This window comes from Ascoidea rubescens, assembly GCF_001661345.1.
Source record: "Ascoidea rubescens DSM 1968 unplaced genomic scaffold ASCRUscaffold_13, whole genome shotgun sequence".
Taxonomy (NCBI): Eukaryota; Fungi; Ascomycota; class Saccharomycetes; order Ascoideales; family Ascoideaceae; genus Ascoidea; species Ascoidea rubescens.
Genome location: NW_017962925.1, coordinates 399,573 through 422,030, shown reverse-complemented (window position 1 = coordinate 422,030; position 22,458 = coordinate 399,573). Strand labels below are relative to the sequence as shown.

At 29.8% G+C, this 22,458-nt stretch overlaps 8 protein-coding genes across 8 annotated transcripts; 4 read left to right on the top strand and 4 right to left on the bottom strand.

Moving 5' to 3' along the window:
* Positions 1–2,449: 2,449 nt before the first annotated feature.
* On the top strand, positions 2,450–3,804 carry ASCRUDRAFT_77359 (GATA-type transcription factor). The gene has a single exon (XM_020193825.1). The coding sequence runs from the start codon at positions 2,691–2,693 to the stop codon at positions 3,510–3,512; it is 822 nt and encodes a 273-aa protein (XP_020045605.1). The 5' UTR covers positions 2,450–2,690; the 3' UTR covers positions 3,513–3,804.
* A 565-nt stretch (positions 3,805–4,369) lies between these two features.
* Positions 4,370–4,531, bottom strand: ASCRUDRAFT_82288 (uncharacterized protein; the record flags this gene model as incomplete). The annotated part of the gene is made up of 1 exon (XM_020194709.1): positions 4,370–4,531. The coding sequence occupies one exon, from the start codon at positions 4,529–4,531 to the stop codon at positions 4,370–4,372; it is 162 nt and encodes a 53-aa protein (XP_020045604.1).
* A 2,592-nt stretch (positions 4,532–7,123) lies between these two features.
* Positions 7,124–8,516, top strand: ASCRUDRAFT_72012 (ATP-dependent RNA helicase FAL1; the record flags this gene model as incomplete). The annotated part of the gene is made up of 3 exons (XM_020192013.1): positions 7,124–7,185; positions 7,287–7,297; positions 7,399–8,516. The coding sequence occupies 3 exons, from the start codon at positions 7,124–7,126 to the stop codon at positions 8,514–8,516; spliced, it is 1,191 nt and encodes a 396-aa protein (XP_020045603.1).
* A 98-nt stretch (positions 8,517–8,614) lies between these two features.
* On the bottom strand, positions 8,615–11,194 carry ASCRUDRAFT_9687 (uncharacterized protein; the record flags this gene model as incomplete). The annotated part of the gene is made up of 1 exon (XM_020195221.1): positions 8,615–11,194. The coding sequence occupies one exon, from the start codon at positions 11,192–11,194 to the stop codon at positions 8,615–8,617; it is 2,580 nt and encodes an 859-aa protein (XP_020045602.1).
* Positions 11,195–11,471: 277 nt separating this feature from the next.
* Positions 11,472–13,268, bottom strand: NOB1 (rRNA-binding endoribonuclease; the record flags this gene model as incomplete). The annotated part of the gene is made up of 3 exons (XM_020190801.1): positions 11,472–12,292; positions 12,431–12,670; positions 12,794–13,268. The coding sequence occupies 3 exons, from the start codon at positions 13,266–13,268 to the stop codon at positions 11,472–11,474; spliced, it is 1,536 nt and encodes a 511-aa protein (XP_020045601.1).
* Positions 13,269–13,521: 253 nt separating this feature from the next.
* On the top strand, positions 13,522–15,002 carry SGT1 (co-chaperone SGT1). Its single transcript, XM_020193824.1, has one exon. The coding sequence runs from the start codon at positions 13,580–13,582 to the stop codon at positions 14,984–14,986; it is 1,407 nt and encodes a 468-aa protein (XP_020045600.1). The 5' UTR covers positions 13,522–13,579; the 3' UTR covers positions 14,987–15,002.
* Positions 15,003–15,595: 593 nt separating this feature from the next.
* ASE1 (Ase1p) lies at positions 15,596–18,944 on the bottom strand. Its single transcript, XM_020194975.1, has one exon. The coding sequence runs from the start codon at positions 18,798–18,800 to the stop codon at positions 15,603–15,605; it is 3,198 nt and encodes a 1,065-aa protein (XP_020045599.1). The 5' UTR covers positions 18,801–18,944; the 3' UTR covers positions 15,596–15,602.
* Positions 18,945–19,370: 426 nt separating this feature from the next.
* Positions 19,371–22,439, top strand: RAD26 (DNA-dependent ATPase RAD26; the record flags this gene model as incomplete). The annotated part of the gene is made up of 2 exons (XM_020190799.1): positions 19,371–20,010; positions 20,116–22,439. 2 exons carry the CDS (start codon positions 19,371–19,373, stop codon positions 22,437–22,439), a joined length of 2,964 nt encoding a protein of 987 aa, XP_020045598.1.
* Between the last annotated feature and the right edge of the window lie 19 nt (positions 22,440–22,458).

Below are 22,458 nucleotides of genomic sequence, written 5' to 3'. Positions count from 1 at the left end.
CCAAGTTGATGACAATAGGGATCGAGTCTCGAGATGGAAAGCATCTTGGTTTCCCTTCTATGTTCTTATTCCACTCTTTCGCTTCAATATTTACTTGAATATTATTTAAATCAAAATTAACTCATTTAAGAACTGGTTTTTTTTGTTTTAGATCTGCTCACTTATGTTGAATTAATGGCTCTTTATTGGTTCTGTCTGCCATTAACAGCCAAAGCATCGTCAAGGCTAGCCTGAATATTTAGGAGAAAATTCTAATCATTCTATTGTTTTCCTTTGATGGCCCTGAATCTCTCCAGTTTCAAAAATTTCTTTCCTATGAGTACTGAGAACACTGTACCGCTGTTCACCACATGCACACATGCGCCTCAGAATGAACTCCTGACAGGTTTTACGTCTGATGGTTTCAGCTTCCAGCAAAAACCACACCCACTGCCACCAGTAGAAGAATCACCCATCTCAGATTCTCATTCTTCTATGTTTCTTCTTATGATCTTCTGGAGAAGTTTGCTCATTTTGAAACTGTTCTCTACTCGGACTCTTGTTCTGTTTATTTTTATATTGCCTAAGCGAGCTGGTTCTCTCCAGTTTCAAATTGGTTGCTATTTTTTTCTTTTTTTCACTCTCTTCATAATCCCGACTCTCTTTCCAGAAAATGTCTGCTTGTGATTGGCCGACTCAACTATTTTACGGTTTACACAAGTAAAATTTCGTGTACCGGGTTTCATCCGCAGCACCTTGCTGTTGACTAAGCAACTGCTCATTTTCCCTGCACTATTGTATAAGAATATGTACTTGGTATGCGTAATGCGTGTATGTGTGCACTCAGAAGTCTACTTCTGTGCATCATTGTGCGTATGTTTTACTAATTTTGGAAATTTTTGGAAATTCCCTTATTTTCCCAGCTTCTGTTTAATAATTTGGTCAATTTAATTTTATTTTGTTTGTATTTTAATCCAGTTTTGAAATTCCAATTGATTTCTTCTTCACCAACTGAGTTATTTCTAATTTTATTATTTTTCTTCGTGAAACTTACAATAAAAATTAGTTTTCCATTCAATTTAAAACTAAATCAACCAGAATTAATGGGAATTTATTAGAATTACTTGTAATAATTTTGAAAAAAAATAAAATTAAATTAATAAAAAACTAATCCCCATTCTTTTTCCTTGGTTAGAATTAATTAATTTTTCAATCAAGCTTATTAAATAGTTAAATAATAAATTAATAAATTGATAAACCGTTAAGTTAAATCAATGTAATGCAATTTAATTTAATCATTTTATCTTCCTTTTTATTCTCTTCTTTTTATTTCATCCCAAATTTTATTATAAAAGCCAATCTATTTTCCATTTTTCTTTCTTCTTTCTTTTTTTTTTTTCTTTCTAACTCACTTTATCCAGTTCCTAGCCATAATTCATTATATTCTACAATCTATAATCTATATTTCATCTTTTTTCTATTTATTTATACTATTTTAATGCTCACACTTAAATTCTCGTATTATCATTATATCACACTATCTCGATTTCTCAACCATTTAATCTCTTATTATTTTTAGAACCTAATAATCTAATAGATTTACAGCTAATTTATTTTGGTTTTTTTTTTGAAAACAAATTCTATTTATTAATACTCACTCCAAATTACTAATCATTTCATTATCCAATCCAATTCCAAAGTCTTTCTTGACCAATTAACCAATTATCTGAAATTTTTCTTTGAAGATCATCAACCAAATTTTATTCAAAATCTTACTTAAAGTTTAATTATTACTAATTTTATTTTATCCATAATAGTTTAATTTTTTAATTTTTTAATTTTTTAATTTTTTAATTTTTATTATCATTATCATTATCATTATTAATTTTTATTATCCTTATTAATATTATTTATCACTATTATTATTTATAAATGTTTACAAATTCAAATTCGTCTCAAAATCAAAGCGTACGGTATGTTTTATTTAATCTAATCTCAGATTCTTAGATTCTTACACTTAGACTCTTAAGTTCTTAGACTCTTAAATTCTTTTACTTTTAATTTTTTACATTATACCAAATTCCAAATTATAATTTTATGAAAATTAAACAAAATTATCAAAATTAACAAAAAATATCAAAAAGTATTAAAATATAATAAAAAATTAAGATAAATCTTTTTAGTTTTGAAATTTTTGAAAGTTTTAAAATTTTTAAAATTTTTAATTTGCTATTTTAAATTCAAATTAAATCTCAAAGTTAACAAAAATAATAAATTTACATACCCATAACTTTTGATTTCAAACAATTTGGTCTTTTCTTAACTAAAACTTTCATTTTTATTTACTGAAAAACTAATGAGCATCTTGATTTCAATCTTAAAGAGTATTTATCAATTTTCATAATCATATATAAAAAAATGATTTTCAACCCATTTTTTTTTTTTTTTTATTTCATTTTTTTTATTATTATTTTACCATTATTTCTTATTTTTATTTATTTATTATATTTACTAACCCCTTTATTTTTTAAATCTATACCATTAGTCTCCCTTCAATTAATCAAATTGGTTTAAGAGCTTCTGATAGTCTTCCAACAACTCCAAGGATTAATAACCACACTATTATTTATAATCCTAATAATCCTCATAATTTGAATTCTTTAAATCAAACTGTAAATCCATTAAATTTATCAAGGAACAATTCAATTTCAATGTATAATCCAAACTCCAATAATTCAAATAATATACAACAACAACCAAATCCAATGATTTATTCAAACCAAATACCTTATAACTATGATTCTCAGCTGTTTCAACAACAACAACAACAACAATCAAACCAGCCAGCCCAACCTTTAAATCAACCAACTCAACCTTTGAACCAATATAATTTACCTCAAAATCCAACAAACTTACAAATTCAACCTCAATTAACTAACTATCAATACCAACAAGATTTTTCTACAAACTTATATCCATTACAACCTTCTCCAACTTCTTCCTCCTCATCTTATTCCTCGTCAAATATTCGATCTTCTCCCCCTTTGCAAAATACAAACTTAAATGTAAATAATACCTTTTATATTACCGAATCTTCAGTTCAACAACACTTGAATAGTGAACAACAACAACAGTTACAACAACAACAGCAACAGCAGCAACAACAACAGCAGCAACAACAACAACAATTTCTTGCAACAGCTAATTTGAACAATTCCACCAATGGAAAACCTAAATTGAAATGTCAATGTTGTGCTGCTGAAAATACACCAGAATGGAGAAGAGGACCAAATGGTTCAAGAACATTATGCAATGCTTGTGGATTGTTTTTTGCTAAGATTTGTAAAAAGAAAGGACGTGAAACAGCAATTTTGGAAATGAAGAAAAAAAAAGAGATTAAAGATACAATCAGATTAACAAGTTTGACATTTCAAAATGGACAACCATTGAATAATCATCAAAATGTTCCATTAATCGGTTTTGATTCAAATCATTTTTCACACGTTAATATGGTTTACAATCAGTACTATTAAAATTAATCAATTACCTATATTCATTGTTGTCGTATATTATAAATAAGTAACACTATTTCCTTAATCATTTCATTTTTTTTTATTTTTGCAGTCTAAATTTAATCAATTTTGTCTATTTTCTCATTTTACTCAGTTTTATTATTTTTAGCCCACCTGTTTTTGTCCTCAATGATTCCAAACTAAAAGAAGGAAATTAATTCACATTTCAACAAATAATTAGTTATAATTTCAAGTTATGATTTATTTACAGTATATTATAAAATAATTAATTTTTTTGAATAGTTTATCGTTTCTTCTATAATTTTATAATTTTTTATATCATTTTTTTATATTTTCTTTCTTTTGTTTTTAATTTTAATGGTTGTTTTTTTTTTGACTTTGACTTTGATTTTGAGTATAGTCTGATCTTGGGTTTCTTGTTTGAAGTCCAGATTGCTATTATTGTCTCAAGTGAGAAAAGTATCAGTTGGTTTTTCAAACACATTCGATCAAAATCCCTTTTTTATTTTTGATTCAATTCAAAAGAGCAAACAATGCATTTCAGTCCAACACATAGCTTCCAGTATTCAATAAATCGATCCACCAAATACCACTGAACACTGGTTCTCTCGACCCAGTTCCAGCACTTAATATCCATTGGGAAGTTGCGCAAGAGCCAATAAGCCAGGGGAGGGATTAAGGTCGAGAAACAGAAACTGTCTCAGACGAAATACTCAGCTCCGGTGCATCTCAACCTCCTAGCACTTCCTATTGTAATGTCTATTGTAATGTTTATTGTATGTTTATTGTATGTTTATTTTATGTTTATTGTATATCCATTGTATGTTCTGCCCAACATCCTATTATACTTTTCGGCTTTAGGTTTCTGGCCAGAATTGAGGAATGTAAATATCATCCACTGAAACTCTCAGTTCCAGACCTGCACAGTAGCCAGAATGCTGTTTCTGAGGCCAGAGAGGCCCCACAGCCATCTTCTTCCCAACCAGAAATTGCTCCCATTCCTGCTTCTCGTGGGCCATTGATTTCATTTCCACTTCCATTTCTCGCTTCTATCAACAACACTTCACTGTTTATTTTTTATGTGAGGTTCTGTGCTGATTTCCACGCTGGGGTTGAAATAGACAAGAGTACCGTTTCTGGAGGGCCGCCCTGAAAAAGTTCCCACAAACATCTTCCTGTTGTTATGCGCAGCACACATGTGCAGGATGTAAGGTTGCAATACCACGGGTATTTGAACGTCGAGGAACTGCGCCATTGCTCTGGTTTTTAAAAGGGTGGTTATTTTTTGTGTTTTCGAATCCTTTTGAAGAAAAAGATGTTTTTGAAGAGAAGCAACAATATAATGGGAGAGAGTAATGGGAGAGAGTAATGGGAGAGAGTAATGGAAGAGCAACAACAGAACTAAGAGGAAGCAATTAGAGAACAGGAAGAAGTCGAGTGTATCAAGGTCATTTCTCTGGATGTTAGTACCCATCATTATGATCTTTTTACGGATATTTGATTTGGAGATGGTGGGAGAAAGTTTAAAATTTTGTGAAATGTTCTTTATCTTTAACTGTTCTTGATTACTTTTTATTGGGTTTGAAAAAGGTTTTCATGCAAATCAATGATTGGGGAAATGTGAAAGATCATTTTTTTGCTAAAAGTTTTGAAGAATGATAAAGGTTGTGTTTTTTCAAATTCTGTTACTTTGATAATAATAAGATTATTATAACCAAATCTGTTTGATGAAAATAATATTTTCATTACTAAAAATTTTAGTGAATTTTCATTGATTTCATCAAAATTTCATCAACATTTCACTAATATTTCATTAATACAATATAATTATATTTTAATCGAAAACGAACAATAATTTTTCCTTTTTAAAATAATATTATTGGTGTCTGAAATAATATTGTATAATTTTTTTTTCCTTTTTTAATATTACAATTTTCAAACATATAATGGATTTAGTATGAAATAGGTTAAAAAAGAAATAATATCAATATGAAATTCAATGAAATACCACTAACTCACAGTATTTAACAATACTTAAAATTAACGTTAAATATGGAAAAAGGAACTGGGAAAATGAGTTATTTTTCTCTTGTTTTTTTTATTTATTAATTAAATGTGTACGATTTACTCTATCTATTGTGCTGCAAATTTTGATTTTTCTTTAGCATTTCTCTAGCAGCTTTTAGTATGTGATTATTCCACTAATTCGCTACAATTAGAGATTAGTATCATCTCAAAAGATAAAGATATGTATTGGTCTTTAAAATTGGGTTTTAGAATTGGGTTTGTAATTCAGAGAGAAAAAACTTTTTTCATTTTAGTTTTTATTTTTTATTTTTTGTTTGAAAACTTTCAAATACAGGACAAAAAAAAACTTAGAGAAAAAAGAAAGAAAATAAAGAGAAACCTGTTTATTAAAAAATTTTTATTATTTAAAACTGAATTGAAAAATAAATTCAAGAGAAGAAATAAAAAAAAAGTTATTAGCTTTTGAAGGTTTTCTTTATCAACATATTTTAATTGTTTTAAATAAATTCTAAACCATTTGATCAACATTTTTATCAAAATGATCTCTTCTTGTTTTCGTATTTGTTCACCTGTTGCTTAGCATAGATGTTATTCTTTTGCATCAATTATTTTGCAATGATTCTCGAATTTTTGGTTGTAATGCTCCGATAATCAGCTAATTTTAAAGCACCTATTAATAATTCAAACAGGTTCAATAAAGTCAGTAAGCTGACGACACAATTAGCCTCTAATGACGGTTATCTTTCCTGTGTGATCACCACACCAAAAAAATAACAGCAACACCAACGACAACACCAGAATTGAGACCAAAGGGATAACATTGAATAATATCTTTCAACAAAACTATCCTTTCAAAGACAAAATAAAACAAATTCCTTGGAGGTTCCACGTTGAATTATCACCACTGTTCTCGCCGCTCAGATACGGCAACATTAAACATACATTAAGTTTGTTCAACAAACATTGTGGGTTTGGTATTCTCAAACTGTTGACAGAAGCCTCAAACCAACTCTGTGTTGCTCTCTGGGGCTCTGTGACGCAGATTCGTCTCCATCACTAGTGCCAACAATCTCCTGGGAAATGCAGCCATCATTCTCTTTTCTTTGGTGCTTCCCGTGCTTCTTCTGCTTTTCACGCTTTTCAGACACTTCCACGCTTGCCAAACCATCCTGAGTGGATACTTCTGTCTGGCTCTCTGTTAAGTGGAATCTGCTTTTCGCAAATTCAGAGGTGTTTCACTGCGCGCATCTCATCCGATCCGGTGAGATGACAATGCTCACAACGCTGCAGGCTCAATGCCTAACGCATAACGCAATAAAACATATACACGCGCACAAACAGCTGGAGCACATGCATACACGCTGAAACATATGCGCGTTTGCAAAAACTCTGTGTGTACGCACTTTTTATTTCTCAACTTTATTTGCTCTCCGGTCCGGGATACATTTGAGTGCTGCCAATTTTTTCTTACCACAACAGTCACGTGAATCTGCTGACTCAACTGTTAGTCAGAATTTATTTTTCAACAATAAGCATAAAATTTTACATCACTGCATCATCTTCTTTCTTATCAAAGTTTAACAATGGATTTTGACAAAGATGCTGATAATCAGTTAGAATTCACAACCACCAAAAATGTCTCGGTGTAAGTACTCAGATGTTGTCAAACAGCTTATTTTTTCCTTTTGTTTTTCCTTTGTTTTGTTTTGTTTTGTTAATTGACATACTAACCTCTGTTTTAAATAGAGTCTCGACATGTAAGTTTAAAAAAATCAGTAATAATTTTATTTTCATTTTTAATTTCCAATTAGTTCTCGAAATGCTTCTATGAACTAACTCTTTATTATTTCCACAACAGTTGAAGAGATGAACCTTAAAGATGACTTGCTAAGAGGTATATATGGATATGGCTTCGAAGCACCCTCTGCAATCCAATCAAGAGCCATCTTACAAATTATATCTGGCAGAGACACTATTGCACAGGCCCAATCTGGTACTGGTAAAACTGCCACTTTCACAATTGGTATATTAGAAGTAATAGAAACAAAACTAAAAGACCCCCAGGCTTTAGTCTTGTCTCCAACAAGAGAGTTAGCTGTTCAAATTCAAAATGTCATCAAATCTTTGGGCAATTGCATGAACTGCAATGTCCATGCTTGCATTGGTGGAACAAGTTTAGGCTCTGATATAAAACAATTACAAAAGGGTCAACATGTGGTAAGTGGAACTCCTGGCAGAGTCGCTGATATGATCAAAAGAAGAAATTTAAATACAAGGCATATTAAAATTTTGATCCTTGATGAAGCTGATGAACTATTATCAAAGGGTTTTAAAGAACAAATTTATGATATTTACCGCTTTTTACCTCCAGGAACTCAAGTGGTGGTTTTAAGTGCTACTTTACCCCATGATGTTCTTGAAATGACTTCAAAATTCATGTCTGATCCTGTCAGAATCTTAGTCAAAAGGGATGAAATTACTCTCGAAGGAATTAAACAGTATTATATTTCTGTTGAAAAAGAAGATTGGAAATTCGATACTTTATGCGATTTATACGATTCATTAACAATAACTCAGGCTATTATATTTTGCAACTCTAAAAAAAAAGTCGATTGGCTTGCTGATCAAATGAAAAAATCAAATTTTACCGTCGTATCAATGCATGGAGATATGAAGCAGGATGAAAGAGATCACATAATGAATGAGTTTAGATTGGGTCATTCAAGAGTCCTAATTTCAACCGATGTTTGGGCAAGAGGCATAGATGTTCAACAAGTATCTTTAGTCATAAACTATGATTTACCTTATGATAGAGATAGCTATATTCATAGAATTGGTAGATCTGGAAGATTTGGAAGAAAAGGTGTTGCAATCAATTTTGTAACTGACGATGAAATTAAATCTCTTCATGATATAGAAAACTATTATTCCACTGAAATTGAAGAAATGCCCGTAAACCTCAGCGAGGTTATGTAAATTAAACTCGCAGAATATATATATTATAACAAAATAACAATAAAATAATAATATCAAGCAAAAAAACAAAAAATATAATCATTTATCCTTCTCTCTGTTTATGAATCCATTGATAATATTTCACACCCGTCCTTTAATCCAAAAGAATCAATTGATAAATTATAATCTAAGTTTCTAACATTATTAATTTCAAACTTCAAATTCTTCACGCTTATATTAGCTGCTTTATAATCTACAGATTTTTCTATACGTGTCTTAAAAGCTTTCATTAATTTAACTAATTTGGTTTTATATCTAATCTTAAATGTGGACGTTGGAATTTCTGCTTGATCATTTCTTGAAACAAATTTAACTGTTATATTAAGATAAGGATTTGTTGGATTGCCTTCAATCATGGTACTATTAGTATCCAACAAATTACCACTATTATTCAAGCCATTACCAATTTTCTGTCTTTTGGATTTTGGTTCTTCTAATGGTTCACTTGTAGAGTTCTTTATAGGTATTGATAATTGCTGTGTGGAAGTATCATTATGATTTAATTCATCAAACAAAATTCCACCTTTATGAAACCATTCAGACAACTCTTTTAGTCTCTCCATATCTTGTTTATTATCTTCAACTATATTTGATGAAGATAAACGTTCTCTTTCAATTTTTTCTTTTTCTAAAATATTAATCTTTTCATTTAAAGACTCGTTCTGTTTCATTATCTGTTCATATAATTCAAGATTAGAATCATACTCTTTACTAAGTTTATCATACTTATCCTTTGAGCTTGTATTTTCTTTTTCTAACAAAGAGAGTTTGGAACTGTATCTGTCAACAACTTTCTCGAATTGCAAATTAATTTTCTCAAAAATCTCTTTTTCTATTTTTTGAAATAAACTTTTATCCATTAAAGATTTATCATCAGGAATTTTAGTATCAAATTTTGTCAAAACATTATTCAATAAGCTATCTTTAATTGAACTGACATTTTGTAAATTTAAAAGTTCGGTTTTTCGATTATTGTTTTCTTTACCAAGTTCAATATTTTTAGCACTTAAATTTTTTAATTTTGATTTTAATTCTTCCAATTCATTTTTTTGTTTTTCTTGTTGTTCTGTACTGTGTTTTTTAAAATTTGTAAGTGTTTGAATCTCAGTTTGCAATTTATTATTTTCTGATATAGATGTCTTTAATCGATTTTCAAGTTGAATATTTGCTTCATTAGAAATTATCAACTTATTTGTGGAGTCAGATACAATTTTATCATAAAAATCTAAAATTATAAATAAATTTGTAAAACAAACTTCTAATTGTTCATCGTTTGATTTAATTTTTTGAGTATTTTTACGTGTTTGCAATGATAGTTTGGAGGTGTTTTCACTTAAAATTGAATTAAAATCATATTCATTAAAAATTAATAAAAGTTTTGGGCTTGATTTAATTGATTTCAAAGTTTTATCAATCATTTCAGTCAATAAGATTAAAAATTTCTGATAGTCTTTCACTGACAAATCATTTTTTATTGACTCTTGTTTAATTTTTTCTAATTTTTTCAAACTTTCATTCAAACTGGTTACTTTTTTTTCTTTAAATTCAAGCTTTTTGTTGTAAAATTCAACATCTGTTGAAAGCCTTTCTATTTCAGTTGACTTAGTTTTTAAAATATTTTGGTAATAAAATAATATCGACTTTAATTTTCTTAAAGTTAACAAATCCAGCTTTGCGCTATCACCTGGATTAAAATAGTTTAAAGCAGAAACATATTTCTCATCAATATTTAAATTATGTTCATCAATTTGAGAATCCAAAAGAGATTTAAAATTTTCAAAATTTTCAGCAATTTCAATATTTTGAGAAACAGTTTTTTCGTCGAGTGATAATTTTAAATTTAAATCGTCAACTTTTAAATTTAATTTATCCCTTTCTTTAGATAATTTTTCAATTTCTTTATTTTTTTGATTTATAAGCTCAGTATTTTCCTTATTGTGATTTTTATTGTTATTATCATTACTGTTATTATTAGTGTTTTTTTTCTGGCTTAGATTATGTGGATCAAATGGAATATCTAATGTTTTATAAAGTTTAGACAAGGGTATTTTATTTAATGAAGCTAATAATTGTAAGATCAAATTCTTTTCTGTTTTAATATATATTGTTGGATTCTCATTTAAACCAAAAGCCCTTAGAGAACTGTCATATTGATTACGTTCAATAACTTGAAAAATATCTTTGGATTTGTGAGAAAATTGATAAGCAGAAGAGTTTAGCTGATAAACTTTTTGAAAAGATATATCACTCATAAAATCGTGAATTATATCACTAAATTTAGTCAATGAATTATTGTAAAAAGAAAATTCCCGTATCAATTGAGTACTATTTATGGTATCAATCTCATTGGTATTAATAATAAACTTGATGCTAGTCAATGAATCCAATAGCTTCACATGAAGAGTAGTATTGTTTTGAAAGTTGTAAAAAGACATTGTTTTGTTTTTATTGAGTTCTTTGCCATTGTGATAAAAAGTTAAAAACTTCTGATTGATTTTGAGGAATTTCGAGTAGCTTTTAATGATCGATGAAAGTTTAAAGTGAAGCCTGGCCTTGAAAAACGTTGGCTTGTCTTTAGCAAGATCGTTAATCGAAGTTTCCAACAAGCAGCCAATGACTATAGACGTATCTGAAGACATTGCGTAGAGCAATCATGAATAAAGATACTGATGGATGGTCGCTTTCAGATAGAAACCTCCAGATTTACACTCTGGGACGATTATATCAGAAATTCCCAAAGAGGAAATAAATCACATGTAATTCATGTGACAATGAAATCATGCGGCACTAAACCTGAACAAGCATTAACATAAAATAACATGCATAGACATGCAGCTTATATCAAATGCGTTTGTTACTCCAATGGATTATAATATTACACACTAATCTATACATTTATTTTGCTTTGCAGATGGGCTATTTTCTTCTTCTGGAGGCATTTGCGTATCTGCCTCTATTAACTCTGACACCCCCACTGTGCTGGTCGTGGTATCGCAAGCTGTTATCAATTGCAAATGGATTTATGTCTGATCCTCCAATCCATTGCTCAAGCATTTTGATATTTTGTCTTTTTGACCAGTCCTCGTCCTTTATCGCTTGTTGATACTCTTTTTGATCTTCTCTCAATAAAGGTACTTCATACTTTCTATTCACCTTGTTATGCTGAAACCCACTTTTTCCATATTTCTTGAGATGGTTTTTGGATAAGGGAGAAGACATTGAATATTTATTACCTCTTTTATGCCATTCAAAATTTTTTTTCAAAAGAGGTGTTACCTTTCCAGTAGAGGAATCAACCGATACTAAACATCTTAATATTGTTGCACCACCACATCTGGGACAGAATTGTAGTTTATGATTAACCTTTTTTTCTTGATTATAAGGTATTAAGTAAAAACAACCATGACATCTCAACATATAATTTCTAACTCTATTTATCTTTAACCCATTCATAGAATTCATTAAATTCAAATTGATTTGTAATGCGACATTTTGAACTGCAAAATCTCCCGATGCTAATGCAGCTTTTACAGCGACTTTTTTTGCAATTACTTTTTTATTTCTATTCCTAAAAAGTATTTCGCCTTCTTGTTCTTTTATAATTTCTTGTTGAATGGATTCGGATGTAATCCACTCACCTTCATCATCACTATCATGTTCATCCTCGGTAGTAGTATCTTTTTTGTTTTCTTGATCTTTATCTTTCTCACTTGACCGATCATTGATTTTAATATCAGCTATAGTTTTCGTAGGAATTTCATCCTGAGTGGTTTTCAGTTTTTTAGCTTGATCTTGACTGGAATTCACTCCAGAATTTATTTCGAGAGTGCTTTCAACTTTTTGAGATTTTTTGATGTTATTCTTTTTGAAATTACCAATTTTTTGACTATTTTTTGAAGATTTTTGAAACTGAATTTGAAATCCGTCTTTTAACATAGCTTCTTTTTCTCTGTGTTTTCTGCCACCTCGTCTACGTTTGGTTTTTTCCACTGAATCAGTCAATTTTATACCTTCTTTCTCTTCATTTTTCTTACCATCTTTCTTTTCATCTTTCTTTTCATCATTGATATCAAACTTAGTTTGATTTTTATTTTCTTTTTTTATACTTTCATTTTCTTTTATATCTTTTTTATTCTCAATTTCACTTTCATTTATATCTTTTTTATTCTCAATTTCATTTTTATTGATGTCATTGTTTTGTTGGTTTTTATTGTCTTCAATATCATCTTTCTTTTTACTATCCACACTTTTCTTGACAGGTCTATTTTTCACCTCTCCAGGATACTGTCTTAATCTCCAGTCCCCTTTATTCAATTCGACTTCCAATTCATATGTTAGTGCAATGATATGAATATCGTTGATACTCAAAACGTTGTAATCCCCTGTTAATTTGGAAAAGTTTAAGACTTTTTTGACAAATTCTGGTTTAGGCTGTCTAATTTTAATCAAATCTTTGTGCAATTCCAAGTTCCTTCTTGCATTTTCATCCTTTACTTCATTGAAAACCGCTGGAGTGGTGAAAATGTTTTGAGCATACTGTTTGAATGAGCCAATGTTCTGTGTGATCAATGGCCCAGCATCTAGAACCAACGAATTAATTGATGGTATTTCTGGCTCTGACTGACCTTGTGTTTCTGATGGAGGGTGCACCTCTCCCGTTGTGTTCCCAACCACAGCAGTTTCATTCTGATTCTTCTGATTCTTCTCGTCCATTGCTCAACAAAAACAACTTCTCTGCTCAAATCTGATCTAAAAAAACAGTCCTTACACAAGATTCTCAAACCCCAATGAAAAAAGTTTTGCGTTTCACAAAAAAATTTCAGCAAATTTTTTGTGAAAACCAGTGGCGTGGGACGAAGGTAGTCTTGCTTTTCTCAGCAGGAACTGTATATAAGCACCTATTTCTTCTCCTTCTTCCTCTCCTTCTTCTTCTCCTTTACCTTCATCATCCAGTTCTTGCTGCTACGTTTCCCCAATCTTACATTCATATCTGCTGCTTCAATTGATTTCTGTTATCACCCACCATGTCTTCCTTGAAAACTGCTGCTCATTTGAACCAAACAAGCCAGTTCGCTGAAGCCATTGACGTTCTTTATCCAATGCTCCAAGAATCACCATCTCACTACAATGCAATCATCGAAATCTCTTTGAGTTACCAAAGATTACGAAAATTTCAGGTAGCCTTGAACTATGCTTTCAAGTCTCTTGAAATTGCCAAAAAAAGGTCTCAAAGAAAATTGATTGCCCAGTCATATTTCAAATTAGGAGTTCTCTTTTTCCTCTCAAATCAATATTTAAACTCTCTCAAGTATTTTACTTTTGCACAATCTTACGACTATCCAGACCAAGCAACTTTGGGTATTTGGATCAAGAAATCTTCCAACAAATTAGTCCAATTAGATATTGACTTCGAGCTGTTAGATTTAAATGAAGATCTGACCAAGTTGGATTATTTAAATCACAAGATCCTTCTTCCTGTTCCCAAATCTTATAAAGTCAGTGAAGCTTCTAATGCTTCTGTTTCTGAGGCTTCTATCTCTAAAGAATTAAATCCATCAAATCCACAAAGCCCAAATGCTCCTGCTGTTTCATCTACTTCTAACATTTCAAACGTTGCTTCTGAAGATTCTTCAATTTTTAGCTCGAATGACAAAAACAACACTCCAAAAAACAATATCCCCAAAATTGAACCAATTACTGATTCTGAAGCTTCAACTTTAAAACCAGCTCCCGCAAGAAAACAAAACATTCAAGTTATTTCTGCGCCTCCAAAAGTCTCTAAACCTATTAAAGCTCCTATTTCTAGAGAAATAACTTATCCAAAAACTTTTAGAACTGATTTTTTCCAAAATGGAACTTTAATTGATGCTTCAGTTTTTATTAAATTTATTCCAAAGGAAACTTTAGAAGTCACCTTTTCTGAATCTTGTGTAGAGTTTTCTTTTAAAGATTCTAAATCAGAAAAACAATTTTATTACTCAATTGATCTTTCAAAGAAAATTATTCCTAAAGAATCTTCCTACAAACTTTTCGGCTCAAAATTGGAATTATTTTTAACTGCCGTTGATGATTCAAAATGGTCTACATTAGAACAAGTAGACAGCGAAGATGATCAAACTGAACACACCGATAAGGATGGTTCTTCCAAAGACTCGATTCATAACATTCCTCAGGCAATGAAATACCCAAGTTCCTCAAAATCCAAAACCGATTGGGCAAATATAGATATTGGTGTTGATGAAAAAGACCAAGAAGATGAAATGAGTTTTTTCAAGACTATTTTCAAAGATGCATCTGACGAAACAAGAAGGGCAATGATGAAAAGTTATGTTGAAAGTGGTGGTACTGCTCTTTCAACTAACTGGGAAGAAGTTTCAAAAAAATCCTTCCCTGTTGATCCTCCTTCTGGAATGGTTGCTAAAAAATGGTAGTTTTTTTTGTTTTTTTATTTTTTTTTTGTTTTTATTTTTTTTTGTTTTTATTTTTTTTTGTTTTTTTTTGTTTTTATTAATACATTGTTTGCGCATTCATGATGATTTTATTGCAATTTTTCTTTTTCCTTTTTTAAATAGCTTTGTTTTCCATTTTATCTGTGTTCTTTGATTTTCTTTTCCTTTAGTTATGTTTTATAGGATTCATTATTATATTTAGCTTTTTAATAATATTTCATTTATTAAAAATTTGGGTATCTCTATTCATTAAAAATTAATATTTTTATATCTTGTAATTAGACATGAACAATGAAACATGAAAAATAAAAACTGGAAAGTGAGAAATGAAAGAAAAAGAATATAAAGTTTAAATAAAAAATAATTATGAACAAAATATATAATAAGTATGAATTTGTTAAAACAGTGATATGAAATAAAGTTAAAAAAAAATTAAAATGAAAGACATGATATTGAAAAAACATAAAACTTTTGAATTATATTTTTTTTTCTTTTAAATCTTATGATACAAAAATATTTTAAAAATAACATGAAAGAACTTAAAAAAAAATCTAAAACTTTTCTTAAAAATAAAATAGCCAATTAATTATTAGATTACTTAATTGCATAATATATTGCCGTCACCAGAATTCGAAGTTGTTTTTTTATTTAAATGATCTAGTTTATTATTCTGCCAGGTAATAAAACTTTGCTCATCTTCTATAATTGATTCATTTATCATATCAATGGCAGACAACCTCCTGTCTTTGCTTTTGGATTTTGAACTTGAGTTTGAATCTGAAATTTGATTATTGAAATATATGTCATCTGGCTCAAAGTTTTCTTTATTATCATTATCATTTTCAGCTGACCGAGAATAAAATCTTTGACTTGTTGGAGTAACTTTTGGTTTATCAACAAAAATGTCTATGGTTTTCAAACTCGTTGGAGTTTTATTCAATTTATCTGGACTTGAAAACAATGCTTTATTACAATCATAAGTGTTATGCTGCAAGACACTTAAAGCTTTTCTTGGTGTTGAGATTGGTGAACTAGCCTTTATTGTTTGTATTGTTTGTATTGTTTGTATTTTGGAATTTCTTTTTGAACTGTCATTTTGAACTTTAATTGGTGAAATGTTTGCAGAAAAGTTTTTCACGGTGTTTCTTAATGGTGATGCATTTTTGACGTTACTGTTTCTTTTATTAGAGTGCACCAATCTTGTCTTGTTATTTCTTATCGATGATAATTTGATCGTTGACGAGTTAAATATAGCAATATTTTTTGGTCTTCTACCTGATGAGTTTGGAACTTTTCTTGTTGAAGAAGGTTGAGATATCACTGGTTTGAGTTGGTTTATGCTAGTGCTAATGTTTTTCTTAGAAAAATTTGATTTAACAACAGATTTAATTTTTAGACCATCTTCAATTTCCAAAACTTTATTTAAGTAATTGATGCCATCGAATAAAAAGTCTTTTTGATGGTTTTGATTCTTATAATCAATTAGTCTAGATTTTAATTCATAAATTACTTTGGGCAAGTTTTTATTAATATTTCTTCTCATTTTCTCTTCTTCGAGTAAAATTTTAGAGTAATTTCTCTTTAATAATCGGGAAGAGTTTTGTTGTGATTCTTCTAAAGCTTTTTTATCTTCAATTATTTTGGTTAAATTTTGAATTAAGTCGAGAATTGGTTTAAAATACCCTAGAGTTTTGTTTAATTTTTCATATTGGGCTTCATACAAGTCTAGAGTTTTATCATTATACTCAGTTGTATTATCAATTAAACTAAATTGCTCCAATCTTTCCTCCTTAGTGTAATGTAGTTGATCCCAGATTTTGATTATTTTACTTCTGAAATTTAAAATCAAGTCTTTTATTAAATTTTTTTTTTTCAAGATTAATCTTTCTTGTTCTTCGTTAAATGCTTTAAGTGTGGTAGTTGTTAATTTGAATTGGGATTTATCATTTGAATTATTTAAATAAAGGTAGTTTGATTTAAAGGTTTTAATATAATTTTCATCTTCGAATACTTGTTTCCATAATTTTTCACATGAAGCAAGATAATCATTTAATTTTATTTCTGCATTGGATTTTTCGATGATTAATTTTTTAAGAATATTTTTCAAATATTTAATTGAACTGTGGTTTAAACCAAGCATCGAAAAAGAATTGTTTGGATTTTTAGCGCACAAAATAATTCTTTTATCTAATTCACCATTAAATTCACCGATTCTATTATATTTAAATTTTTGAGAAATATTTTTTGCTCTTATATCTCTTTGAGGAGAGAAGGAGCTAAAATCATATAAAATTTCCCAGTATTTTAGTATTTCATTTGATAAGTAATTAATTTCTCTAATTTTTTCTAGTTTGACAGAATTAATTAAATCGATTTCATTGTCGATTTTTTCAAAGATCCAATCAGATAAGTTGTTAAAATTATTTGAATTTAACAAATTTACTGAAATTTTTAATATCAAATCATCATTATCAATATTAATTTTTTCCAATTCATATATACAATTTTTGCATTCATTTAAATTTGGCAATTTTTGGATGAATTGGATTGTATCTGAATCGAAATTTGAGCCATTTGAAGAAGATAGATAGTAATCGATTTCATGAGATGATTGATGTAAGATTAATGATTTGTTAAGAAAGGATAAAATTCTTGTAAAATATTCTTTTGATAATAGTTTTAAGGAAAAAATTAATTTTTTTTCTGTGCTAAGATAAGGAGAAGAAATTTCATTTAATATAAAGGTTTTCAAGGAATTATAATTAGGAATTATTTGAAGAATACTGTTGACTTCACTTATATCAGATAGAATGTCGTCGATAGATATTATTTCATTTTGAAAGGGAGATTTAAGTGTATTTAAAAGATTATTAGAAGAAGTTGAACTTGAGGTTGTGGTATTAGATTGGTTATGGTATTGGGTTTGGGTTTGAGGTTGGGCTTGATCTTGAGATTGTGAGTTTGATTGTAATTGATTTTTGTTTTGAGTTGAGTCAAAATTATTATTTGAATCATTATTTGAATTGTTATTTGGATTATTCTTTGGATTATTATTTGGATTCTCATTTGGATTATTGATGCTATCAGTGAAATTTCTAGGTTTTAAATTCAAACCCAGCTTCGATAGAATTTTAATAATTTTAAAGATGTTTTGTTGTAAAATAAAGCAATTATTCTTTAACAAATTTTTCTGATCGTTGAACAATTGAACATTTTTTAATATTGTCTTAGATAATTGATCATATAAATCCTTTTCTTTTTCGAATTTTTCTTCATTCAAGTAACCAATTTCATCATAAGCAGAATAAAGCTGTTGTAAAGCAGAATCTAGCTGGCTGGAAATCCTTGACATTTGTTTATCATTGACCATACTTTTTCTACATAGTTTTTTATTGACAGATTTTAAAGCGTTATGACTGTTACTAGTTTTCAATGTTTTCTTTTTTTGAATTGAAGACTTTGAAGATTTTGAAGAAGTTGAAGAAGTTGAAGAAGATACTATTTTCATGTTATTCATACTTGTATTAAAAGAACAAGGCGATGAATTAAGATCTTGAATCAGAGGAAGTTTTCTGACAGAATTTTCATTTTGCATTTCATGATCAAGATTACTAGTCCCATTTTGCATAAAATAGCTATTGTTAATATCGTCGACATTTTCAAGGCAAATATCATCCAGACCCTTTGAATTGAAATTATTATCTGGTTTATCATCGAAACCAAGGTCGTTTGGAAAAGTCTTAAGCTTGAGAGCTGGAGTTGGAGTACTCTCTAAACTGATACTAGAGCTGGACATTAATACAAACAATTGAGAAACAAAAAGAATAAAGAAAAATTATAAAAGGCAGACAGAAGAACAAAAAAAGATAAAATAACAAAAAATAAGGAATAGCAAAGCATAAACAAGGTGATAAGAAAAAATGATGCCAAAAATATTTCCACTCAAGTCAATTGAAAACAACTACAGTCAGTATAAACAAATATAAGTAAACAGTATAAAAGATGGTAAATCAATACATAATGTCAATTGTTGTCCCAAAGCGGAAAAACACAAACAAAAAATACTAAAGCACAATGCTGTTTAGCAAAAAAACACGCGCCCTGAGTCTCAGCTACAGGTCATTTCTATTCTAGGGGACACTCACGCCGTTTCCAGGGTGCACTTAGCATATAAGGTGAGTATCTGCTGACAGATGTTTTCAGACGTTTGTTGACGTGTTTATCTGCAAATGCATGTGTGATGCTCAGGGACCGCAGCCGTGGTTCTATGCGATTTTGCTCCATCTCATCTGCCTCAGTTGCTGGTGAAGAAGAAGATGCAGACATGTCTGGTCCAGAAGTCACTTAGCAGAGTGATGGTAGCAGGATGAGTGGTACCGGTGACGATCTAGCTGCTACTGAGGGTTTGGGGTCCTTGGGCGTGACTTTGGTCTCCCAACAGACGTTGGAGAACAGCTTGAACAGCAAGGCTAATGAAGCTGTAATGCAGAGAGAATTGGAAATCGATAACAAAATACTCGATAAGACTATTTTGAAATTGAGCAGGATCAACGCAAAGATTAACACAATAGAGGACAGGCTAGCAAATTCCAGAACAAGAATATCCCAGAAGGAAATACTCAAAAAAGATTTGGCCAGAGAAAAACTTAACCATAACGAAGCTAGTAATGAACTAAACCAGATCAAAAGCAGAATTGAATTAAAATCCAAGTCACAAAACAAGAAATTGGATGTTCAAGAAGTTGATTATTCAAAAAATAGATTACCTGGTGAATCTGAAAATGATTTCTTGATTAGAACCGGAAAGAAAACTGCCTTTGGAACAACCTCTGGCTTTACATTGGCAATAGGGCATAATTTGAAATCACATTTAGAGGAAACACAGGAAACCAAAGAAAAAAGCGAAAAAGATGACGATACCGATGATGGTAATGAATATTTAGAAAATGAGTTTGAATTCGAGACTGATTCACTCGGCGCTAAAGATTCTGAAGAAGAACTTGAAAGTGACGAGCATGACGAAGAAGATTCGGTTTTTGTTGGTTCTAAACGTAAAGCCTCATCTAGAAAAAAGAATTTTAAAAGGTCAAAAAAACCTGAAAGGTCACAAGATTTAACTGAAGATCAAATTCGTAATATTGATGATGGCGATGATATATTTTATAAAAAACGATTACAGACTTGGTTTAACTCCAGAGACCAACCAATTGATGATTATGATTTTCAGTCCTTTAATAATAATATTTCTCAATTTATTAAACCTTCAGCGTCTTCTCCCGATGCAATACTAAACGAAAAATTTAACGTTCCAGGTTTTATTTACTCTTCATTATTTGATTATCAGAAAACTTGTGTTCAATGGCTTTGGGAGTTATACAATCAAAAATCTGGTGGTATTATTGGAGATGAAATGGGTTTGGGAAAAACAATCCAGATTATCGCCTTTTTATCTTCTTTACATTATTCAAATCTTTTAACAAAGCCTGTATTAATAGTCTGCCCTGCAACTGTTATGAAACAATGGGTTAATGAGTTGCATAAATGGTGGCCTCCATTTAGAGTTATTATGCTTCATTTTTCGGGTTCAGCTTTAAACAATTCGAATAAGAAATCCTCTTCTAGTAAATTGAAAGACTTGGAAAATTTATTAGAAATGGTTGAAGAAAAAGATACAAAACTTAAAAAGGAATTATTGGCTTTAAAAAAGCAAGAAAATATGAAAGATGTTATTAATCAAATATTTAAAAGAGGACATGTTGTCATAACAACTTATGTTGGTTTAAGAATTCATTCTGATTTGCTATCACGTAAATGGGGTTATTGTGTTTTAGATGAAGGGCACAAAATTAGAAATCCCAATGCTGATATTTCCATTACTTGTAAAAAAGTTAGAACTTACAATAGAATTATTTTATCTGGTACTCCAATCCAAAATAATTTAGTTGAGCTTTGGTCTTTATTTGATTTTATTTTACCTGGAAAATTAGGTACTTTGCCTGTATTTGAACAAGAATTTGTAACTCCGATTAAATTAGGAGGTTATGCGAACTCCACAAATATGCAGGTCCAAACATCTATCAAATGTGCTATTGCACTCAAAAATCTTATTTCACCATATTTATTACGAAGACTCAAGTCTGATGTTGCTAAGGACTTACCAAAGAAAAATGAAATGGTATTATTTTGCAAACTTACACAATATCAATACGATAAATATACTCAATATTTAAACTCAAAGGAAATTTTTAAAGTTGTGAATAATAATGATTTGATAAAACGAAAAACATTTGCTGCCATCGATGTTCTAAGAAAAATTTGTAACCATCCTGATTTATTATTAACAAAACCACAAAGAGAAAATGTCAAAAATTATGGAAGCGCCAATGTCTCTGGAAAGATGCAAGTGGTAAAGTCTTTATTACAATTATGGAATAGTCAAAATCATAAGGCCTTGCTATTTTGTCAAACAAGACAAATGCTTGATATTTTAGAAAATCAAATCGTAAAAAAAGAGGGATTCAAATATCTTCGAATGGATGGTTTAACTCCAATAAATAATCGTCAACCACTAGTTGATACATTTAATAATGATAAATCTTATTCAGTTTTTCTATTAACTACAAGAGTTGGCGGTTTAGGCGTAAATTTGACTGGGGCGGATAGAATTATCATTTATGATCCTGATTGGAATCCCAGTACAGATACGCAGGCCAGAGAAAGAGCATGGAGATTAGGTCAAAAAAATGACGTGAATATATACAGGTTGATGACATCGAAAACGATTGAAGAAAAGATTTATCAGAGACAAATCTATAAACAATTTTTATCTAATAAGATATTAAAAGATGCAAACCAAAAAAGATTTTTCAAAATGAATGAATTAAGTGATTTGTTTACATATGATGAGGATGAAAATAATGGGATTGATAGGTTATATGACCAGGAAAACAAAGAAGAAAACGATGAAACTAAAAGTGAACCAATGTCTCAGGTAGCTCAAATTTCGGGTGTATCAAAATTAGAAATGTTTAAAAAGGATAGTACTGAAGAAGAAGAGGAAAAATCGAAAGATGAAGATCGTTTATTGAGCAGCTTATTAAAAAATTCTGGGGTTGAAGTATCTTTAAAACATGACGAAATAATTAATGTTAGTAAAACAGAGGAAAAAATAAAAATTGAAGAGGAATCAACTAAATTTGCCAAGCAGGCAATTTCTGCATTAAGAGATTCCAAAAGATTAGCAAGAAGAGCGAGAATTGGAACGCCCACATGGACAGGAAAGTTTGGACTAGCTGGAAAAATCAAATACAAAACTATTGTTATTAATAAACCAATAATTCCTCCGGGTTTTACAAAAAATAAGGATAATTTATACAAAAATTTATTTCCTACTTATAGTGAAATTGGAAAACAAAAACTAAAAAAACATGAATAATTTTCAGCTATTTATTTTA